The sequence below is a fragment of the Leptosomus discolor genome, chromosome 10 (genome assembly GCF_034619465.1).
Source record: "Leptosomus discolor isolate bLepDis1 chromosome 10, bLepDis1.hap2, whole genome shotgun sequence".
In the NCBI taxonomy this organism is placed as follows: Eukaryota; Metazoa; Chordata; class Aves; order Leptosomiformes; family Leptosomidae; genus Leptosomus; species Leptosomus discolor.
In genome coordinates this window covers 17,610,741-17,630,018 of record NC_141400.1, presented here as the reverse complement: position 1 = coordinate 17,630,018, position 19,278 = coordinate 17,610,741, and the positions used below count along the sequence as shown (strand labels likewise).

Sequence of the window (19,278 nt, the reverse complement as noted above, 5' to 3'; positions counted from 1 at the left end):
CCAAAGGCTAAAAATATCCAGCGCTTCAAATATTCTTCGTAAAAGATACAAGGAAGTGCAGCATAAAAATAGCCATAGCTGAAAAGGTTGAGCACCTTTCTGAGTGGCTGGGGAGGGGTTGTTTTGGGGTTTTTATTGGGGTTTTCTTTTAATTGTTTTGTTTTGTTTTAGTTGTCTATGGTTTCTTCCTCATTTTTTGTAATACTCTTCAAAAAACATGGGGTACCTACTTAGAGCTCAAGAACAAGCAGATGCTTTAGTATTTTCTCCTTTGGGGAAATAAAGATCCATATGAGAAGCTGAGTACCTCAGTGCAGTACTGGCTGTGGAGCTACTGGTTCCACTGTGCCTCTTCCCTGTTTCTTCATAGTGAGTGTAAGTCTTCTGGGGAAGCACCACGACAGGGTTATAATACCAGTTTTAAAGCATATTCCCCAAGCCTGTCTTCTGAAGGAAAGTCACGGATTTAAGGAACATTGTTAACAGAAACCATGCTGTCACTTTGGTCCCTTGACTGTCCTTTTTCCCACCAATCAGTAATGCAAGAATTGGGGACTCTGATCACATTTTACTTTATTTAGTTTGGGGTGAGGTCTTAGTACTTCTGGGATTTTGTTTTGAAACAAAATCAGGTGCAATGGCTAGGGTTGAAACAGGGATTCTTTTAAAATCTGCCTTTTTGTTTTACCACATTCTTTACTTGTTTACTAATTACTTGTTAACTTATCTTTTTAATAGAGCTAAATTGGAGGATTCGGTTATTATTTTTGGTGTGAAGACTTCATCACTGCCATCTATATGCTCATTTGTCCACCTCCAAGAAATAATACAGCTCATCAGTGGCAATAACTGCTTTTGGTATACACTGACATTTATTTGAAAAAACAAATATACGAAAAAAAACCCCAAAGGACAAAACCCAACAAACCTTTTGAAGACTTGTGTCAAATGACGTCAATGGCCAGTTTGTTCTCCTTTACTAGCCCAGCTGTAAAGCGTCTATTGGGCTGGAAACAAGGGGATGAAGAGGAAAAATGGGCAGAAAAAGCTGTTGATGCTTTGGTAAAAAAGCTGAAAAAGAAAAAGGGTGCTATGGAAGAACTGGAGAAAGCCTTGAGCAGTCCAGGACAGCCCAGCAAGTGTGTTACTATCCCCCGCTCGTTGGATGGACGACTTCAGGTTTCTCACAGAAAAGGCCTTCCCCATGTAATTTACTGTCGGGTTTGGCGTTGGCCTGATCTACAAAGCCATCATGAGCTGAAGCCATTGGATATTTGTGAATTTCCTTTTGGATCTAAACAGAAGGAAGTCTGCATCAATCCATACCACTATAAGAGGGTGGAGAGCCCAGGTATGTTTGAACATGGCTGTCTTAAAAACTGGACAAAATCTCCAGAAATCGCTTATTGTTCACTCCCTCCTCCTCCTCCAGTACTGTAACAAATTACATGTGGTATATGAGGGGGTTCAGAAAAGGAATGTTCAAAATGTGCTTTTCTGGTGGGGTTGTGGGAAGGTGTGTTGTCCGTTCTGTAGTAGCTGTTTTTCTTTGTGGTTGATCACACTTTTCCCACTGATCTCTTAGGCCTGCTACCCTTAAAGTTAGTGGCAACGTCCTTGCTTATAATAAAATAGAAAGCAGTGATCAAAAGACTTCAGTTTCTTTGAGAAACTTGTTTAAAACGCTGAATCCTTGCAAGGAGCTTGGTAGCCTTCTTCCAGGGGCTTAATATTTTGTTAGTGAGTGACATGAATTGAGGTAAAAAAAAATAAATTCTAGGATGTAGCATTTCCCTCTTGACTTCCCATTAGCAGGCAGCAGAGCTGAACAGAGCCAAGAGGGATGAACAGTTAGAGCAAGGTACGTAGCAATATCAGGTAGCAAGTCTGCTCTTGAGGCATGTTGCCTGGGAGAAGGTGAGGAGGATTGTGGTTACGAGTGGGAGAGATGAAGTAAAGTACAGTGAAAAGTTGCTTCTGTTATTCTACAAAATAGTTGTAACTGCAGTGCACACAGCTGTAGCGCTCAAGTGTTCTACTGTAACGCCTGAATTCCAGACTCCAGCGCTCTTGAATTTAAAAGTCAAGCTTAGCAATATTATATATTGTAGTATAGATTTTGTTTGTCTTCGGTGAAGAAGGCTGTATGTAACTATATAGTTTGACTGTGGTAATATAGGCTGTATTTCCATTTTCACTGACTTGTTCATGTACACATACAGTGAGTTTTGCACTTCTAAATCTGTCCACATGTGGACTGTTTTTTATTTCTTTTTTTAAAAAGTCTGCTTCCAGTTGCATGAAATACAAGTGTATTTTTGCTCTGATTTTTGCAAGAGTAAAGTTTGAGTCTTCCATGAAGCATAATGTAAAAAAAATAAAGGAGAGAGGATGGAGTGAAGGCATGACAGATGAATCCCCTGCTCCTCTTTCCGCCCCAGCTAGTGTGGAAGTTTCCTCGATGACCAGAATAGCGCATTATTTGTATCTCTTTCCTTCTATCTCAGTTTTTAATCTAAGTTTGTGTTTTGTTTGGGTTTTTTTTTTCAGTTCTACCTCCAGTGTTAGTGCCTAGACATAGCGAATTCAATCCACAGCACAGTCTACTAGTTCAGTTCAGGAACCTAAGCCACAATGAACCACACATGCCACACAACGCAACATTTCCAGATTCTTTCCAGCAGCCCAACAGCACTCCATTTTCCATTTCGCCAAACAGTCCCTATCCACCTTCTCCAGCCAGCAGCACTTACCCAAGCTCCCCAGCTAGCTCTGGACCATCTAGTCCATTTCAGCTACCGGGTAAGTACAGACTAAATGTCAACTTCATAAAAATAATTTAAAAGTCTCATGCTGTTGTGACTTACTACCTCAGGAATTTGAGATGCTTGCAATAAATTGCTTTTTATTTGCATTTTAGGGGGGTTTCTTCCTAGTTTTGTCACTGGCCAGAGTTAATTGTTTTATTTTTCCAAGTATTTTTTCTCATGGATACAACTGTGGTGAGTTATTTTGCACAGCTTCAAGAATAACTGATACATACTTCGGAACAATATCTAGCAATGAAAAGAAAGCAAATCTAAGAGGCTGAGCAAGAAGTTTATTGATGTCGTTCTCTGAATAAAGACACATGTGTTTTTAACTGGAAAAAATAGGCAATTTTTGATAGGAACTTAAGAGATTTGGGTGAAAATAGGGGAAAAACCAACAATTGATGGGGCAAAGGAAAGAAGCCTTATTGAGTCTGGCTATTGGTGTGGTTTATAAAGCCAGTTAGTTAATAGAGTAAAGAATTTATTTTTCCAGTAGCTCAGTGGCCTCGTCTTTGTTCTTTCTGGCTGCCTGGTGCCACAAAAAGAGTGTCCATTGAGTGGGGCATCCCTCCTGGATAAGTACCATTGTCACTGGGATCGGTGTGTTAATGGTATCTGGAGGGAATTTCTGAAACAGGGGCTAAGTGTGTTGGTACGCTGACTGCTGAGTGGAAGAATGCAGAGATCCACGCTTTTGTAGTGAGCTCAGCCTAAGAAGCAGCAAAACCCCAACTGGTTTAGGCCTTTGTTATGTTACAGCAAGTAGTTATTTCTTCTACTACTACTGTCTTTTTAAAAACAAAGAAGAGGGTAGGCAAGAAAGCTAATGTTTTCGTGACAAAAAGTGGGAACTATAGGAACTATAGTCATCTTGCCCAGCTGCAGGAGTAGAGCTGTTTAAAAAAAAAAAAAAAAAAAAAAGGCAAAGCACATCTCTCAGTTTTTCTGAAGTGTCCAATCTTGTTATTAGTCCCATAGGTAAAAATCCAGCTATTGCAGGAGTTTACTGTAAAGACAGCTGGCTGGGTTGTCTTCAGGTTACTTTGCAAATGGGTCCAAATGTTTTAACATCTCTTGTTCAAGAGTATTTTTATGTGTTTACAGCTGTAGAATGAATAAATAAGTATTCTAAATTGTTGAGATTTATTCTTATTTTTTTGTTTGTAGCTGATACTCCACCTCCTGCATATATGCCCCCTGATGATCAGATGGGGCAGGATAATTCTCAGTCTATGGACACAAGCAATACAATGATCCCTCAAATCATGCCAAATTTATCTACCAGAGGTAAGTTGCATGGTATGGTGTAAAATTAGCATAGTTTCGTTTCTTGCAACTCATGACCAAATTGAACAAATAACTCGAAGTGGCACAGTAAACCTTGTTGATAAGTGGAAGCAGTCCTCCAAGGCAAGCTGGAGCTGTGACAGAAAGAACTGAGAAATACAACCTGCCTTGCTTATTTCCATCTCTTGCTTTTAAAGCCTCAGGTGCATAGCGTGCATTACAACAAGTTGAGCTTTTTTTGATTTCTCAGAATTAGTCTTTTCTGTTACCTTTGCCTGCTGTTGGAATTGTATGTGCACAAAGGCTCTGAAAATGGAGTCCCAAAATACCAACTATAAGAAATTTTTTAGAAGGGGACCAAAGAATCGTGTTTCGCCTGATATGGCAGTCATCTATTTTTTTTTGTGTAGGTGTTTTTTTGTTTAATATTAGGCTTAAAATAGCAAAAAATCATAAAATAAATGGACTAGTTAAAACGCATGAAAGTGGAAATCGTTAAGATCTTAATCAGGACAGTTCTTGCCCATCATAACTGCTGAGTAAGCCTTTATTTTCCTGATTTTGGAAGGCCTGCTTTACAGTTTTAGATTTAGTATTTTAACACTTATATAAACTGGTATTTCTGTTTTGCTTATTTGCAGATGTTCAGCCTGTTGCCTATGAAGAACCCAAACACTGGTGTTCAATTGTGTATTACGAATTAAATAATCGTGTTGGGGAGGCTTTTCATGCATCTTCTACAAGTGTCTTAGTAGATGGGTTTACAGATCCCTCCAATAACAAAAACAGGTTCTGCTTAGGTTTGCTCTCAAATGTTAATCGCAACTCAACGATTGAGAACACTAGACGACATATTGGAAAAGGTAAAGCTTAGTTGTGTTACGTGTGATTAAGAAGCAAAGTGCTTGTATTTATTTCAACTTCTGTATACTGCAACAGTGATTATTCTCAGATAAGGGTAGTAGAAGATAATACATCTGTGATGTATTATCTACCTGTCCAGTATTGGAGGACAATTTAGCATGGTTTGATTCTAATTAGTCTAGGAATTGCATACATTTTTCTTTGGCACTACTTTAAAAGATTAAATATTATCTCTTCCTTACCAAACTACATTGTCATAGGAGCTTGTTTGTTATGGTTAATGATTGTATGTAGAATTTTGTGTTTCAGCACTAAGAAACATATTGCAGAACTTGTGATACTCTGTGTTATCTAATTCTTAAATCAAGTTCTTCATACCACTTTACGGTATATTAGAGATACTTTTCTTATTTTCTTGTCCATGCAAGGTATTACCGCTGCTGTCTACAGTACGTTCATATATCTTGGATGAGTTGGCAACAGGACTTTGAAGTGCTAATGCAAAACTGCAAGGGCTCATTTGTCTGAGTGAATCCATGGGGCGTGTATGTGTGTGGGAGGGATTCCTGGAGACAGCAGGTTTTGCAAGATCTTCTAGTTTTCCCGTACTGTTTGGCTGATAGCACATAACAGATGCACGGTTTTCATCCTTGAAGGAATGTGCTTGGATTATCTTAAAATGTAGAGCTCCTTTTCTGAATATCTCCTTATTTGTGACTAAGTCAGTCCTGAGAAGAGAACCCTGTTTCTCTTGCACGTATCTAGAGGCCTTTTTAACACCAAAGATCACTTGGTACAGTTGTTCTTGAGTTTTGTTTGATGAAAGTCACCGTTGCTTGTAATATATCTTTAAGACCCATCCTGTCCCTTAACAGTCTTTTAATTAGGAACTACTATAACTGTGGCAAAATTTTGTAGATAATCCAGACACCATGAGTTGTATTAATATCTGTTGGAAACTTGGCTCTGCAATGCTGTTGTCCGAGAAAATTTAATGTCATAAAGGGGAACAACTGATTTCTGGGGCATGGGTGGTTTGTCAGGTTCTTTTGTTTTGGTTTAGCCCATTCAGTGGTCCTGGCAGAGAAAACTTGCACGTCTGCCTCGGGTCAGAAATGTAACAAGGATCCAGCATCGTGTTGTAGAATAGTATTGGCTGCAAAGAACTTTAAAATGTCTACATCTCTAATACTAATTATTAAACTAAAACTTTGCTTTATGGCAACAATTCTGAGAACAATTAAGATTGTTTGGGGACAAAATACTATTTATTTATGGCTTTTGTTTTGAAGGTCTTGGGTTTTTACCTTCTTAAAACCACCCAATCCCATTTGCAAACCTTTTTTTCTGTAGGTGCCTTGCATTGCAAGTGTAAGTGACTTCTAATTGTGCACTGGATTATTTTTGAAGTATCTGTGTTCTTGTCAGCCTGTTGTATTATCCAGCTCCCCTCTTCGGAGAGCTCTCAGAAGGCCTGTACCCAAAGGAAGTTATCTAGCAAGTAGTCATCCCTGCCTTTAAATAAATAGCATTGTGTTGTGAAAATACATTCTTGCCCACCCCAGATTTTCTGACAGCTGTTTCTAGTTGATGAAGCCAGTGGTTCCTCTGTGTAACCTTCATCCTGCCTTAGTCCCAAGTGGACCTAACAATGTTCACAGCAGTTGCTGCTGTCTGAAAGATTAACTTGCATCTGTTGACTTGCTGCAGCCTCATCTGGCAAACCACGGGATAGTCTGCAGTGGTATTGCAAGAAAGACTTAGACTGAACTGTATCCCCATGGGGTGAGTGGGCGGGAAGGGAGAAGATCTGGAGAAGGAAGGCGAGTATCTCAGCTGAAGTACCAGTGAGAGTCTGTGTCTGGATGCTGAAAGGATCAACAGCTTCTATGTATTAAGGTTTAGTTAGTAATAGTGTTACAGAGGCTTCAGAACACAGGGGGAGGGAAGCACTTATGTATGTAGCTGAATCCAGGGAGTTGTGATAAATCTATGGGCTTTGTTGATTTTAAGGTCTGTAAGGACTGGTAGTATTTAAGTTGTGCAACTAATTGGACTGGCATGTCCTTTTGCTTGATAAAATATACTGAAAATCAGAGTAGACTGTGGATATACTTTCTCATTCATGTCTGCCACTGCCCCTTCTCCCAGGGCACTTTTATTTCTGTTGGAATTGCCCAGATTTACAGAACTGGAGTTTTAAAATCCACCTAAGTTGTCTAGGAAAATAGCTTGAAATAACTGTTGAGATGTGCAAGTAGTTTTTCATTTTATTCTGTAATTGATAGGAGGAGGACATCTAGTGGCTGATGGCTAATGAAGCCTCCTGTATTTTGAAATGAGAAAGTATGTTACAGTGTGAGCAAAAGAGCTCTTCTAAAAAGCTCTTCAAACAGAAAATTCGCTTTGTCTCTGAGGGAGTTGTATTAAGTACTATATTTTTGGAAAAAAAAGTAATTGGAAACGTTTTTATCTTTGTTTTCAAGGAGTTCATCTCTACTATGTTGGTGGGGAAGTCTATGCCGAGTGTTTAAGTGATAGCAGCATATTTGTACAGAGCAGGAACTGCAACTACCACCACGGCTTTCATCCAACAACTGTATGCAAGATTCCTAGTGGATGCAGTCTGAAAATTTTTAACAATCAGGAGTTTGCTCAGCTTTTAGCTCAGTCTGTCAACCATGGATTTGAAGCGGTATATGAGCTCACCAAAATGTGCACCATTCGAATGAGTTTTGTAAAGGTAAACAAATTATTTTGAGGGCATTTAAATTTATTATGGATTTGAGAATCCAGCAGTAATTACATCAGCACAATAACAATGCAGCAAAGCTATTCTGACCTGTTGTGGTTCTTTTCAATAAGTATGTTGAAAATGGTTAATTTGGGGAAAGGGAAATCAATGCAAGCAAGGAAAAGCACAGATTGCTGTTTTGAATGTTGGCTATGTATTTAGTTACTTCAGTATTCAGGGCAGGGATTTAATCATTGTGGTCCTGTAATTTTATTAAAAGAGGTTTGAGCTCGTGCTTTAAATTTGAAGGAATAAAGTGAACTACAAGACCACTAAAAGAACGTGAGTAGAGAGGAGCATAAGTCATCACAGAAAATATTGCAACTCCTTCTAAGAGATGAATGTTATTTTCTTAAAAATTGAAGAAGGGGGGAAAAAGACATTATTTGAATTTATGAAGTCAAAGTGTGTTGTTATTCTCACCGTAGTGTTTTCTCAGCATTGTTTAATCAAGATGCTGCCTGTTTCAGGTTTAGCATGGAGTCTAGACTTGGCTCTTCCAGGGGTTTTTTTGCATCTTGTCCAAAAGATGGTCTTGTTTTTGTCAGTTATGATAAATACTGTTCAGTTTGAAAGTGTGGGGGTTAGGGAGCAGGAGGGAGAAACAGAAGAGATGTGGCCATAGCCAAGCGTCACTTTTGAGTCAGCAGTGTGTTCCAGAGGAGCTGGTGTAGTCACTCCGCGTCTGTAGCAGACAAGACTTGATTCAGGTTTCCAGGTGCAGCTTCCCTCCTGTGCCTTCCCAACCTCAGGTTTTTTCCTGTAGATGAGAAGTGTTGATAAATTGTGAGTTACCTTCAGATGAGTATCTTAAAATGTGATTTCCTGCTTCTTGTTAGTGCAGTTATTTTGAAAGACAAGCACGTCCTCAACTTGACTGATAACTTTTTGTTCATTTTTATAGGGCTGGGGAGCCGAGTATCACCGACAAGATGTCACGAGCACCCCATGCTGGATAGAAATTCATCTTCACGGGCCCCTTCAGTGGCTGGATAAAGTACTTACACAAATGGGTTCTCCTCTTAATCCCATCTCATCTGTTTCATAGTGCTGAAATTCTATCTTCAGCCTTATTTTTAGCGAACTTATTCTAATTCTAGAGAAACTTCCAGTGTGGATACTGTGAGCTATGTGGAGAGTGGATCTTATGGTTTAACTTTTTTTTTTAAATCCCTTTGTGACCAATGCCATTGTGTATAGCTAATCAGTTTTACATTTCAATTTGTTGTTGTGATGCTTAAGTGACAGTTGAGCCCTAAGGGAGAAAAAGTCTATTGAAAAATTCAGAACGCTTTTCCCCTCCTTCCCCTAGAACTTACAGGCATATGTCTTAACTGGAAAATCCTTCTCTTTTTGTCCTGTAGGGACAAGAATTATGAGGACTGACTTCAGAAAATAAATACATATCATGGTTTGGGATTTTTTTTAACGTTTATGAAACTGTTTGAACATGTGCAGCTCCAGCTTGCAAGCTGTATTTTTAGCGTAGTTGTTTTAACATCATAAGGCTGACATCTGTCATAAGCAAAATTAGACTTTATTACGGCTAATTTGCCTCAGATTGAACAATGTGATTTTTTTTGTTGTTGTTTAAGTGTACACATGAAATATACTTTTTACAAATATTGGAGTGGTGTAAAAACACTTGTATTGTCTATTGGAAAATGCTGTCATAAACATATATTAATGCAGAATAGCAGTTCTTAGCCTTTTCCCACTTCAGTTTTGTATTATCTCTTTTAACCACCATTTTAAATAGTAATTGATACAAGGTAAACATCTTGCACGTTTCTGGAGTAGTAATTATTGTTTTGCTTTGATTTACACTCATGCCGTTTGGATTTGGTTGCCAAGGCTATTTCTTTTTAGGTACCCTTCTCTATTTTAACATAAACACTACTATTTGTAAATGGCAGTGCTTACTACTTTTTGGAAGGAATAAGTTTTTTGTTTTCTTCTTGGTGTTCTAGCTATTTCTTTTGCCTGTCTGGAATTGATCTGTGTTAGGCCTCTTTAATCTCCTAGTAGACATTACGCAGTATTAGTGATTACACTGTATTTAATTCCCTTTCCGTATGGGTTTGAGTCTTTTTGAAGACTGTGAGTGGCTTAGCAAATTAGTAACTGAATGCAGAAGCTTTTACTTCCAGATCATGTAATTTAATACAGACCTGTTGGTAATGACCAAAAGTAATCACTTCTTTGTAGTCTATGTGAAACAATGGTCTTGATCCTGTCCCTGATGGCAGGTGTTCAATCAGAAGACTCGTAACTGTAGTTGGCAGCTTTATGGGATTGAAAGATTGCATTAATATGATGATGAAATGTCTCACGTGTTGCCTATGTTGTTGTATTACTCAGTAGAGAATTTAAACACTGTACTAAACACTAAAGGAAATCTGTTAAAGAACGTATGCATATTTTTCCCCTTTAAAATAATAAAAAAGGAGGCTGAAAGAAATGTTGTAAGATAATTAGGAGTGAATTCTATACAAAATCTCTTTGCATGCAGAAAAAGATCTATTGTATTTTTTAACTTCTCACCCTCCTTTTTGGCTTTCCCAAACACAGAAGAAGGTTCAGTGTTTGGGGGAGAGGCTGAAAACTCTAAAATGCAAATACTTATTAAAAGGTATGTTGTGGTTAATTACTGCAATCCTGAGACATCGATGGCTTACACAAGTTATTGTGTCTTCTATTGAATGACAGTTTCTGCTCAAATGTGGCAATCGTGCATCACATGGTACCTAAGTAACGAATGATCTTAAAGGAATAAAATTGTTTACGTGTCATTAAAATGTTTCTTATGAGATGCCTTAAAGGAATAAACCATAATACTTCTGCAGAACCTAATGTTCTTTTGTACAGGAATTTCTATATTACTCGGTGTTTTGGTTTTGTTTTGTTTTTGTTTTTTGGGTTTTTTTTAAGCAGTTTCTCAAGTGGGTTTAAAAACAACTAAGTGCATCTTCAGGAGAAGGGGAACAACATTATTTGCCACTCACCTTTGGGGTCTTCTCTTTCGTTCTTTGGAACTGCAACCCACAGATGGTTCTTTTGATCGAATAAGATGCCAAGTCAGTTGGCCACAGGGTCAGGCTTCTCTTTTCTTCTCCCCGAGCCTGACTTTGCATATGTATGACAATGCATATGTATATTTGACACTACAGGATTTCTTTTTTCTTGAGTAGCTTTTATGATAAATGTCATGGCACATTGGATTAATGAAGATCTCAGTTGTAGGTACAAGATTCACTTTATCCAAAGTGTTTTTCCCCTGGCTTCATCTCTGTTCACTTCTATGTGTAGATGTAGCCAACTAAATGACTCAAGAATGGGTGCTGAAGTGGGTGTTCCTGAGCCGGAGCTGGTGCTTAGTGCTAGTATTGTGGTTAGATTGGCTACCCATGCACTGAACCATAATTTCTGCAATAATATCCAATTAACACACTTCTGATGCCGTCATTAAGTCCTAAAGTACTCTGGTGTTTTTCTACTCGTGTACATGTTCTTGAACTGTAATTTGTGCAGTACTGGGGATAGCCTTGTGACTGCTGATTCTGCAGGGTAGCCTTGCAGGAGCAGACCCAGTGAGATTTCTCAATGTTCTACTTTTCTGTTCCTTTTAAGTAGGACTTTTTGAGAGCTTTCTAGTTAGCAGATTTTGTGTGCTACTGGTTCGTGGCGTTCCTAATCATGTTTAGTTCATTTGTGCTGCCGATACAAAATTTGAGTGTCAGCGCGCAGACGGATTGGATGGAGAACTGTTTGACCCTAATGGTGTTCCGAGTATAGCGATGGCAGTGTGCTGCTTCTGTGGCAGCGCACTTGTGTAGAAGTCACTTCTTGATCTGGATGGAAGGGTGGAGGAATTGAATCAGCCGGTAGTGCGGTAGGGGGAGGTGGAGCCTTTCCAGTGTAGCCCAGCTTAGACTGAATGTTACTTTTCAGTGAAAACTGTTTTGGCTTTTGTAGTTTTTAAGTATTTTCTTCTTTTGGGGCATCTCTCTACTTTGCACCAAGCACAGCATTAACCAAGGGCTTTGGCAATACCAGCAAAGAGCCTAGAACAGGCATGTACTGAAGTTCTTTCTGGGTTTGCTTTTACTGTCACTAAGATAAGATAGTAGCTTGGGTATTCCTCCTTAGAGGACTTCAGTCTTGCTGGCAGTCAATCCAGTGCCTTGCGTTAAGGATTACCTTCAGTTCCTTGCATTAGGCATGAAGTAGTTGTACAGGAAGGGACGACACTGGGTTTATAGTGTCTGTAGGACCAAAATCAAACTTTCTAGTATGACTAAATCCAACAGAACAGCCCATTAGTCAAGAGAATGATGAAACAGCCCATGTGTTATGATTCGGTATAACGTTGTTTAAAATACTGGAATTCTTTGGGGTTTTGCTTGAAGCTAAGATTTCCCCCTCCCCAGTATTGCAGTGTGGAAGTTGTTGATTCTTGGGCAGATACCTTTGCAGTGTAAGTCTAGAGAACGTTAAAATGCGTCAGGCTTTCTCCCCAGTTTGAAATAATTTTTTTCAGCATATTGTTTTAGTTGCCCAAAGTGTTGCTAGTGATGGTTTTTAGAAAGAAAACGAACAACCAAACACACACAAAACAAGCCCAAACATTTTGTAAATGTTTTGCTTCAAAAGACAAACGTGACTAACTTTTTTTTTTTTTGCAGTTGTGAAGTTTCTCTTTAGGAAGGTAACCCATTCTGGGCTCAAATCAATAGACCAAACCATCAGATTACACCATAATGTTGCTTTATTGTGCTGCTCCATAAACCTGCTTCTGTGTTTGTTGCAAGCATAACCTTTATGCTTTTGTTTACATTGTAGGAAACACAGTTCTAGCAATGAGTTTTTTCATTTAACTCTAAACATCTTTTTATTTTGTTAATTTTAAAATTATTAGGTTTTGCTATGTTATGTTTTTAAAGATATTTTTTGCATACTGCTGCTCGTATTTCAATAAACAAAACAAAAACAAACCCACAGATTTTTCTGATTTCCTTTATGTGTAACTCAATACGTCTCAAATATGTGTTTACAAGGGTTGATTTATGAGTTCTTGTAACTCTCGATGCTGATGCCTTACCATGTACATATTCCTCCACATACAAATGTGATCCTGTCATTTAAAATATACTCTTCTATAGCTTTTTGGTAACACAAAAGCTGCGGTGCTCTTGGGAGCAGACACTAAATCATTTCATTAACTTATTTGAGAGTTCTTTTTTTTGTTGTAGCGTGCAGCCAGCCAAAACGGTATCAATTTGTTGGTATTTATAAAAATATTTAGATCAGTAGTACAAAAAAATGTGTGTCTGTAAGACTTCAGCAACACTGATTATTGTGTTGGGGGTGGTTGTGGGGTTTTTTACCATTGTGGCTGACCATAACGTTTTTAAACAACCGTCATCATGTCTGAATGTGTGGAGCTTTAAGCTGATGACCGATAGCCTTTTCATTGGAAGGAAGGCTGTTGGAATATCTCTTGAAACTCAAGTACTGTTCCAATAGAATGGAAGTTTAGGAGTAGTGTAGTGAGCTGTTCTTTTAATTTCTACTAGCCTTATTTTTTAAGATTAAGGGGAAGAAAACTTCTCTTGTTTACCAAGATACTACAGAAATAGATGTTGGAATAGCATTTGGCAATGTGCATGAATTAAAAGAAATCTTTTTTGGCAGGGTGAGTACAAAAATACTGAACCTCAGTTCCACAGGGGATATCCCTATAAGAACTACAGAAAGGACAAATTATTTGATTAGTACAGAACTGAAACAATAGTGTTGATACTGCTTTATCTCGTCTGCATTTGGGCTTTACTTTGGCTAGCAGGCTGCCACCTTGCAGTAATACTCCCATCAAGTTCTCTCCATCTTCTCAGTAACAGGGTATTTTTTCCTCAGTGTGCAACTGCACTATACTAAGGAGGAGCCAATCACTCAGGTATTAATTTTTTTATATCTCCTGAAACCTGATGGTCTTGCTTCCAAAACAATGATTGCTATAGCAAGTTCCCAGAAGGCTTACTGTGATAGTGTTACCTAGATGATACAGTCTCATTTGCCAGTGAGTAACATCTCAAATTAAGTTTTGCAGTGGCTTGTTGGCTTTCCAGAAACTTTATATGGACTTGTTTTAATAGCTTTCTGTAGAAGTAAAAAGAAAAAAAAAGCTAACAGTTAAAAAAAATCTTGGTTATTAAAAACTTGAAAATATTATTTCATAGAACTGAAGAGTTATTAATCTTATTAGTTCTTTCTCTTTGGGAAGTTAGGGGTATAGTAACAGTTGATAGTTACATCTCTGTGAGTAGCTAGCTAATGTAACCTGTGAAATTGTTCATTTATGGTTTGGTTTTGTTTTGTTTCTTAGAAGAAAAAAAGCTTTGGGCAAACCCCACCTCTTCCACCCCCACTCCAGCCCGCATTGTGTGTTAAATGAGTCAGAGGCTGCTTCTGTTCACTACTATGTAAAAACCAAATATCTCGCTGGCATTTAAAGTAGTTAAACGTTGGGTGTCCTATACCCTGTGCCAAGAGAAACCTGCCTGCCTGGTCCTGGAGTGCTCCCTGCCCTGTGGTAGCCAAGGACTGTGCGTTCTCTGACACCAACCCAAGCAATCCTACTCCTCTAGAAAAACGATTTCATACATGTTAGGAAAACTTTGGAAATAACTTTTACTATAGATACTTTGATCAGAGGACATTGGTGATTGGAGTGTCAAGTCATTGCACTAAATGAGGCTTTTCCAAAGAGCTTTCCCGAGCTAAGCACTTGGTATTGTGGAAATGCTGATTCCAATTAACTTGCCAAATTCAGTGTCTTGGCCTGTGTCATCTAGAGCTTGTGTTTTCCAGACGCTGCTAGCATAAAGAAATCTCTGGACTGCAGTCAGTGATGATACTGGCTCTAGTTTCCTTTGAAATCTTAAGCACTGTTAATCATCTGACTTAGGATGCAGAGCAAGCTGTCTTCTGTGTGCACCCAGGCATTTGCAAAAAGTCCCAAAGTAGCTGTGAATTGTCAGCCACTCAGTTAAATGTAAATGTTTTAGATAATGCATCATGTTAATGCTCGGTATTGGTGAGAGGATTGGCTTATGCTGAGTAGCGTTTTGTATTCAGCCAGTGTTAGCACTTGGGGTTGGTAACATTGAACAGAAATAATCGTTCCCTGTAGTTTTGGCTCTCAGTGTATAAACTCTGAGGTAGGGAAATGTCATCCTGTGGTATCGTTATTGTACAGGTGCAGCAAAGGTGGTTGTCTGTACCTCTGTAGTGTGAATTCTCCTTCCAGCCACTTGCAAATTCTATTGCAAAGCAAGAGAAAGCTGCATGCTGGAAAGTTGCTTACCTAGACTGAAAAACAAAGCCTGTGCAAGCTGTAGAGTGGAGGTGCGAGACTGCTGCAAGCTGTCTAGCATCTGTCCTCAGACTTCTGTGTGCTGTGGGAACAGCAAAAGTCAAAGTAGAAACTACATTTTGGGGAAAAAAGAGCCAAAGCTGTTAATCTCCACAGCATAAAACCGTCACTAAAGCTGCTGAAAGGACAATAGTCGTTTTATCCTGACGTCTTGCTGCTTCTCTCAGATGTTCAGTTCTTTTCCATGACTTCCCAGCTCCTGAGAGTTGGGGAAAGGATCGTTTAGCCTTATGAGAAACATCATTTTGTGACCTCTGTTCCTTTTACCTCTTATCATGTGCGTTGTCCCCTACCCAGGTGAAGGGGACTGTGCACAGATTTTTCCGACATGCTGAGGAAAACGACACATCATGCCTTGGGTGTGTGCTGGCCATTTGCTGCAGGCAGATTAAAACGTGCTCTCCGGCTTTTTTTCTGCCCTGTGTTTCTATGTTTAGCAGTATTTTCCTCTGAAGACCATCCTGAGAGATCTCCAAAGTCCAGCATGGTCAAAGGACTAGACTTCAAGATTCTGAACAGGAATCCTCTGGCTGATTGAGGCGTTCTTGGGGCACGTTCACATTTAAAAAAAGGGAGAGAGCCTTAATAAAAGACAACTTAGCCTGAGCATGAGCATGTACAATACCCGCGTGGTGGGTGCTTGTGTTTTACAATTTCCAGCCAGTTTGCATCAAATTATTTTAAAATATATTGTTCTTGTTAACAGCCTTACAGGACCACATGTTCAAGTGGCTGCAAATACTTCTCTAAGCAACACTTTTTAGCTCTAGTTGAGTGCAAACTCAAGGGAAGGTCTGGCTCAGGATTCTCTTAATCCTCCCGTTCTCTGCTTCTAAAGGCAAATCCAAGGCTGCAGTTTCACCAGCTGGTAAATGTGGTTGTAGGGCATGTGGGGGTCCAGTTAAAAGCAAAACATTGCAGCTGCTGATGACATACCACACTGGAATGACCAAAAAAAAAAATCAGTTTAAAAGTTCATTCCAGAAATCTGGAGGCAGGCAATCTGTCCCAGCAGAGACACCTTGCCGGGCAAGATGTTTTTTTGACTGCTCCCTTAAGTTTGTGCTGGATGGGTATCGTCAGCTCTTCTAAGGATGGCAAGAAGCCAGCATCACAACAGCGACCCGTTTCTGAGCGCCTTGGTCACACCTCATCTAAAACAAGGGGTTGCTGTTGGGCAATCCCGCAGCGAGCCATTCTGCGTGAATGTCTCCGTTGAAGGAGCTCTGCTCTGGAAGAACACGAAAAGCATTGACTTCAGTGCAAGAAAGGAAGTCACAAATCTGCAGAAAGTCATATGAGAGAAGCGTGTTGTTAAATTCTCTTTTATCCAGTGTTTTTGCTGCGCTAGCCACAGTGTTTCTCTTAAATGAATGTGAGGGGGGAAACTGCCAACAAGCCAGGCCAGCGATAACGGCAAAGTGGGTTTATGCCAGGTCAGTCCGTTCTGTATTTAATTGATGAACTCTCTGTATTGCTGTTTGAGTGGTATTTGCTGGAGGGAAGAGAAGCAGGACAAAAGCAGTAAGGCAACACATCTGGAGGGTGGTCATGGAAATGCTTTAGGCACCCGTACCTGCTACAGGTTTGGTTTGTTTTGTTTTTCCCCCATAAGACATTTAAAAGAAAAAAAAAAAAAAAGCTTTTTAAATTAACTATCTTTTGTTCTAAAGCCAGTTTTATTTTGTTCTTTACAAATACCTTTTTTCCATTCTCTGAAGTTGCACATCTGCTGTTGCAGACAACACAGTTGTTTCCAGGAATAAGAAGTTAAATAAGAAGTGCTGCATAATCCAGTCACTCCTGCAAAATCTCATTTTCTGAAGTCTTTTAGGTACAGAAACTGCTGTCAGCAATCTCGTGAGCCTCTTGAGAAAGTTTTGAGCTGTGTGGGTGACTTCAGCTTTGGAGCTGGATTGCAGGAATTTGAGAGACAACACCAAATACACAAAATAGGCTCTTTTCTGTAAAAGCCAGAAGGACACTAGTTTTGCTGAGACCTGTGAGATTTCGCATCTCTAGTGAACAGTCTCACTCTAAAAGTTTTTTATTGAAGGAATTCTCTTTAAGTTTCATGTAAGAAATTAGAGGTAAATACAGTGTGTTAAACCTGGAAGTGCAAGTTTAGGAGTCAGCGGGTTGTGTCCGTGGAGGTTATTCACCAGTGGTACTGTAGGCACTGCCTGGGCAGATGCTCAGCCCCGCAGGGAGGAAGTTGGTATTGCCAGGAGGGCAGAAATGGGGGAGAGAGGAGGAAAATAACTTGCTGCCTGGGAGACTTTCTGTATGGGTCAACGATTTAAACCAAACTTCTTGTCTTAAACCTGTAGTTTCTGTATTTGCTCAGGGTCTTGTGAGTTAAGGCTTGGAAGAAACAACCTCCTAAAGCCAAAGGCACTGTGAACACAGTCCAACTGTGTCATCTTTTCATCTTCTCAGTCTGATGCATCTGCCAGTGTTTTACATGTTCTGAATACCAGGTAGATAAAGCTCCTGGCTCTCCAAAGTTTTAGGAGGAGGAGGACCGTGGTCAGAGCAGTGTTCCGGGAGGGACACTGTGCCTTGGCGGAGCAGAACCAAACCTCTTGCCCAACACGTCTGCTGGGATCAGATCTGGGCACGTGTATGCTGCGGGGAGCGGCTGCTTGTCACCAGGAAATCGAGGCTCAGACCCTACTCAGCCTCTTCAGCTGTTCTCTGAAATCACTCTTTGCAAGTTTGGAAGGACAGAAAAAACTCAGGAGGAGTGTAAGTAAACCCTTGCTCTTGTTAGCGCTCGCTAATGGCTTTACAGAAGTCCCCAGCCTTTTCTCTTTCTTAATAGAGGCTGAGTTGTGGAGGGGCCTTCATCCTGGCGATTTCTGTTTTGCAGCAGTGTCCTGGGGTGAGGGCTTTGCATTTCTTTTGAAGATGCTACCAGAAGAAAACTCATTAGAGCAAGTGCAGTTACAAATTGCTGTGGCTCTGGTGGTTTGACACCGGTTTGAAGAGCATGATCATGCAATGCAGCTTTGCTTTCTGCTTTGCTGTCTGGCATCAGGGCATTTACCAGCCTGAGACATGAAATATTTACCTTTGGGGATTTATTCTTTGCCTTTTCCCTCGCTGTGTAGTTTGACAGACTTGCAGGTCCTACAGACAAGTCCTTTCCAGGCGTCAGTTGCGATGGCCGTGTGGCACGGAGTGTAGAAAACGCTCAGCTCCTGGTTTTTGCTTTTGGGAAAGGGAAATGCAGGAGGATGAATGCCCATAGAAAAGCCCACCACAGCCCACCTACAGGTAGGAAATGTGAGAAGAAAGATGCATCCTGCTGGGTCCCCGAAATGTTAACAGACCAGTGTTCAGGCAGAGCGGTGGGATGAGTGAGCTCCCAGTTTTGGAGTGCTCTTGTGGAGGACCATTGTGCTGGCGGCTTCTCCTGGGTTATTTGTTACCAGTGCTGCAGCGAGCTCCCTGCGGGCAGCCTCTGCGCCAACAGCTCGGGCAGCTGGGTTCAAAACCACCTGTGGACTAAGAGATTAAAGCCAAGGGGCTGAAATATAACAATAATAATGATCTGTCAGAAGGGCGGCATCAGATGTGAAAGGTCTCGCTGCTTCCAGGTAGAAGTGAGGAGTCGTTTCCCTGGCCCAGGGGAAGAAGAGTTAAATTTAACACGCAGGTCCTGATTCAGCAGAGCACATAGCCATGTATTTTAAGTATATGGATGCTCTCCAAAGCATTATGGGAGCTACTCATCTTTCGAAAGCAAAGCATATAATTAAGAGCTGCTCTGAACTGGGGCCACCCTGCTTCTCGCGGCAGCGTGTCCCAGATTTCTGGTGTTTCTCCCATCCTTCGTGTTTCAGCGTGTTGGCCTCCAGTCTGCCTTGAAGAGAAGCCATCAGGCAGGAGGCTGCTGCAGGGCTGCGAGCGTCAAGAGGCTTTTTTTTTGTGGTTGTTGAAAGGCACATTGAGAAAGTGGGGTTTGCTATAAAGACCCAGTGAATGGTGTATTTGTGTCAGAGGCAGGAGTGTGAATGGCAGAAGGCGAGGGGAAGGGATGGAGTATTACATTTGGGACCCCACACCTAATAAACCCATTG

At 40.3% G+C, this 19,278-nt stretch overlaps 1 protein-coding gene across 3 annotated transcripts; it reads left to right on the top strand.

Annotated features, from left to right (window-relative positions):
* The first annotated feature begins 935 nt into the window (after positions 1-935).
* On the top strand, positions 936-10,611 carry SMAD5 (SMAD family member 5). Of its 3 annotated transcripts, XM_009957052.2 has the most exons (6): positions 936-1,351; positions 2,551-2,802; positions 3,981-4,100; positions 4,742-4,963; positions 7,451-7,707; positions 8,663-10,611. In XM_009957052.2, the coding sequence occupies exons 1-6, from the start codon at positions 949-951 to the stop codon at positions 8,804-8,806; spliced, it is 1,398 nt and encodes a 465-aa protein (XP_009955354.1). In that variant the 5' UTR covers positions 936-948; the 3' UTR covers positions 8,807-10,611. The 3 variants fall into 3 exon arrangements, with proteins under 3 accessions (XP_009955354.1, XP_009955355.1, XP_086327389.1); XM_009957053.2 differs by lacking the exon at positions 3,981-4,100; XM_086471263.1 differs by lacking the exons at positions 2,551-2,802; positions 3,981-4,100.
* Positions 10,612-19,278: the final 8,667 nt, after the last annotated feature.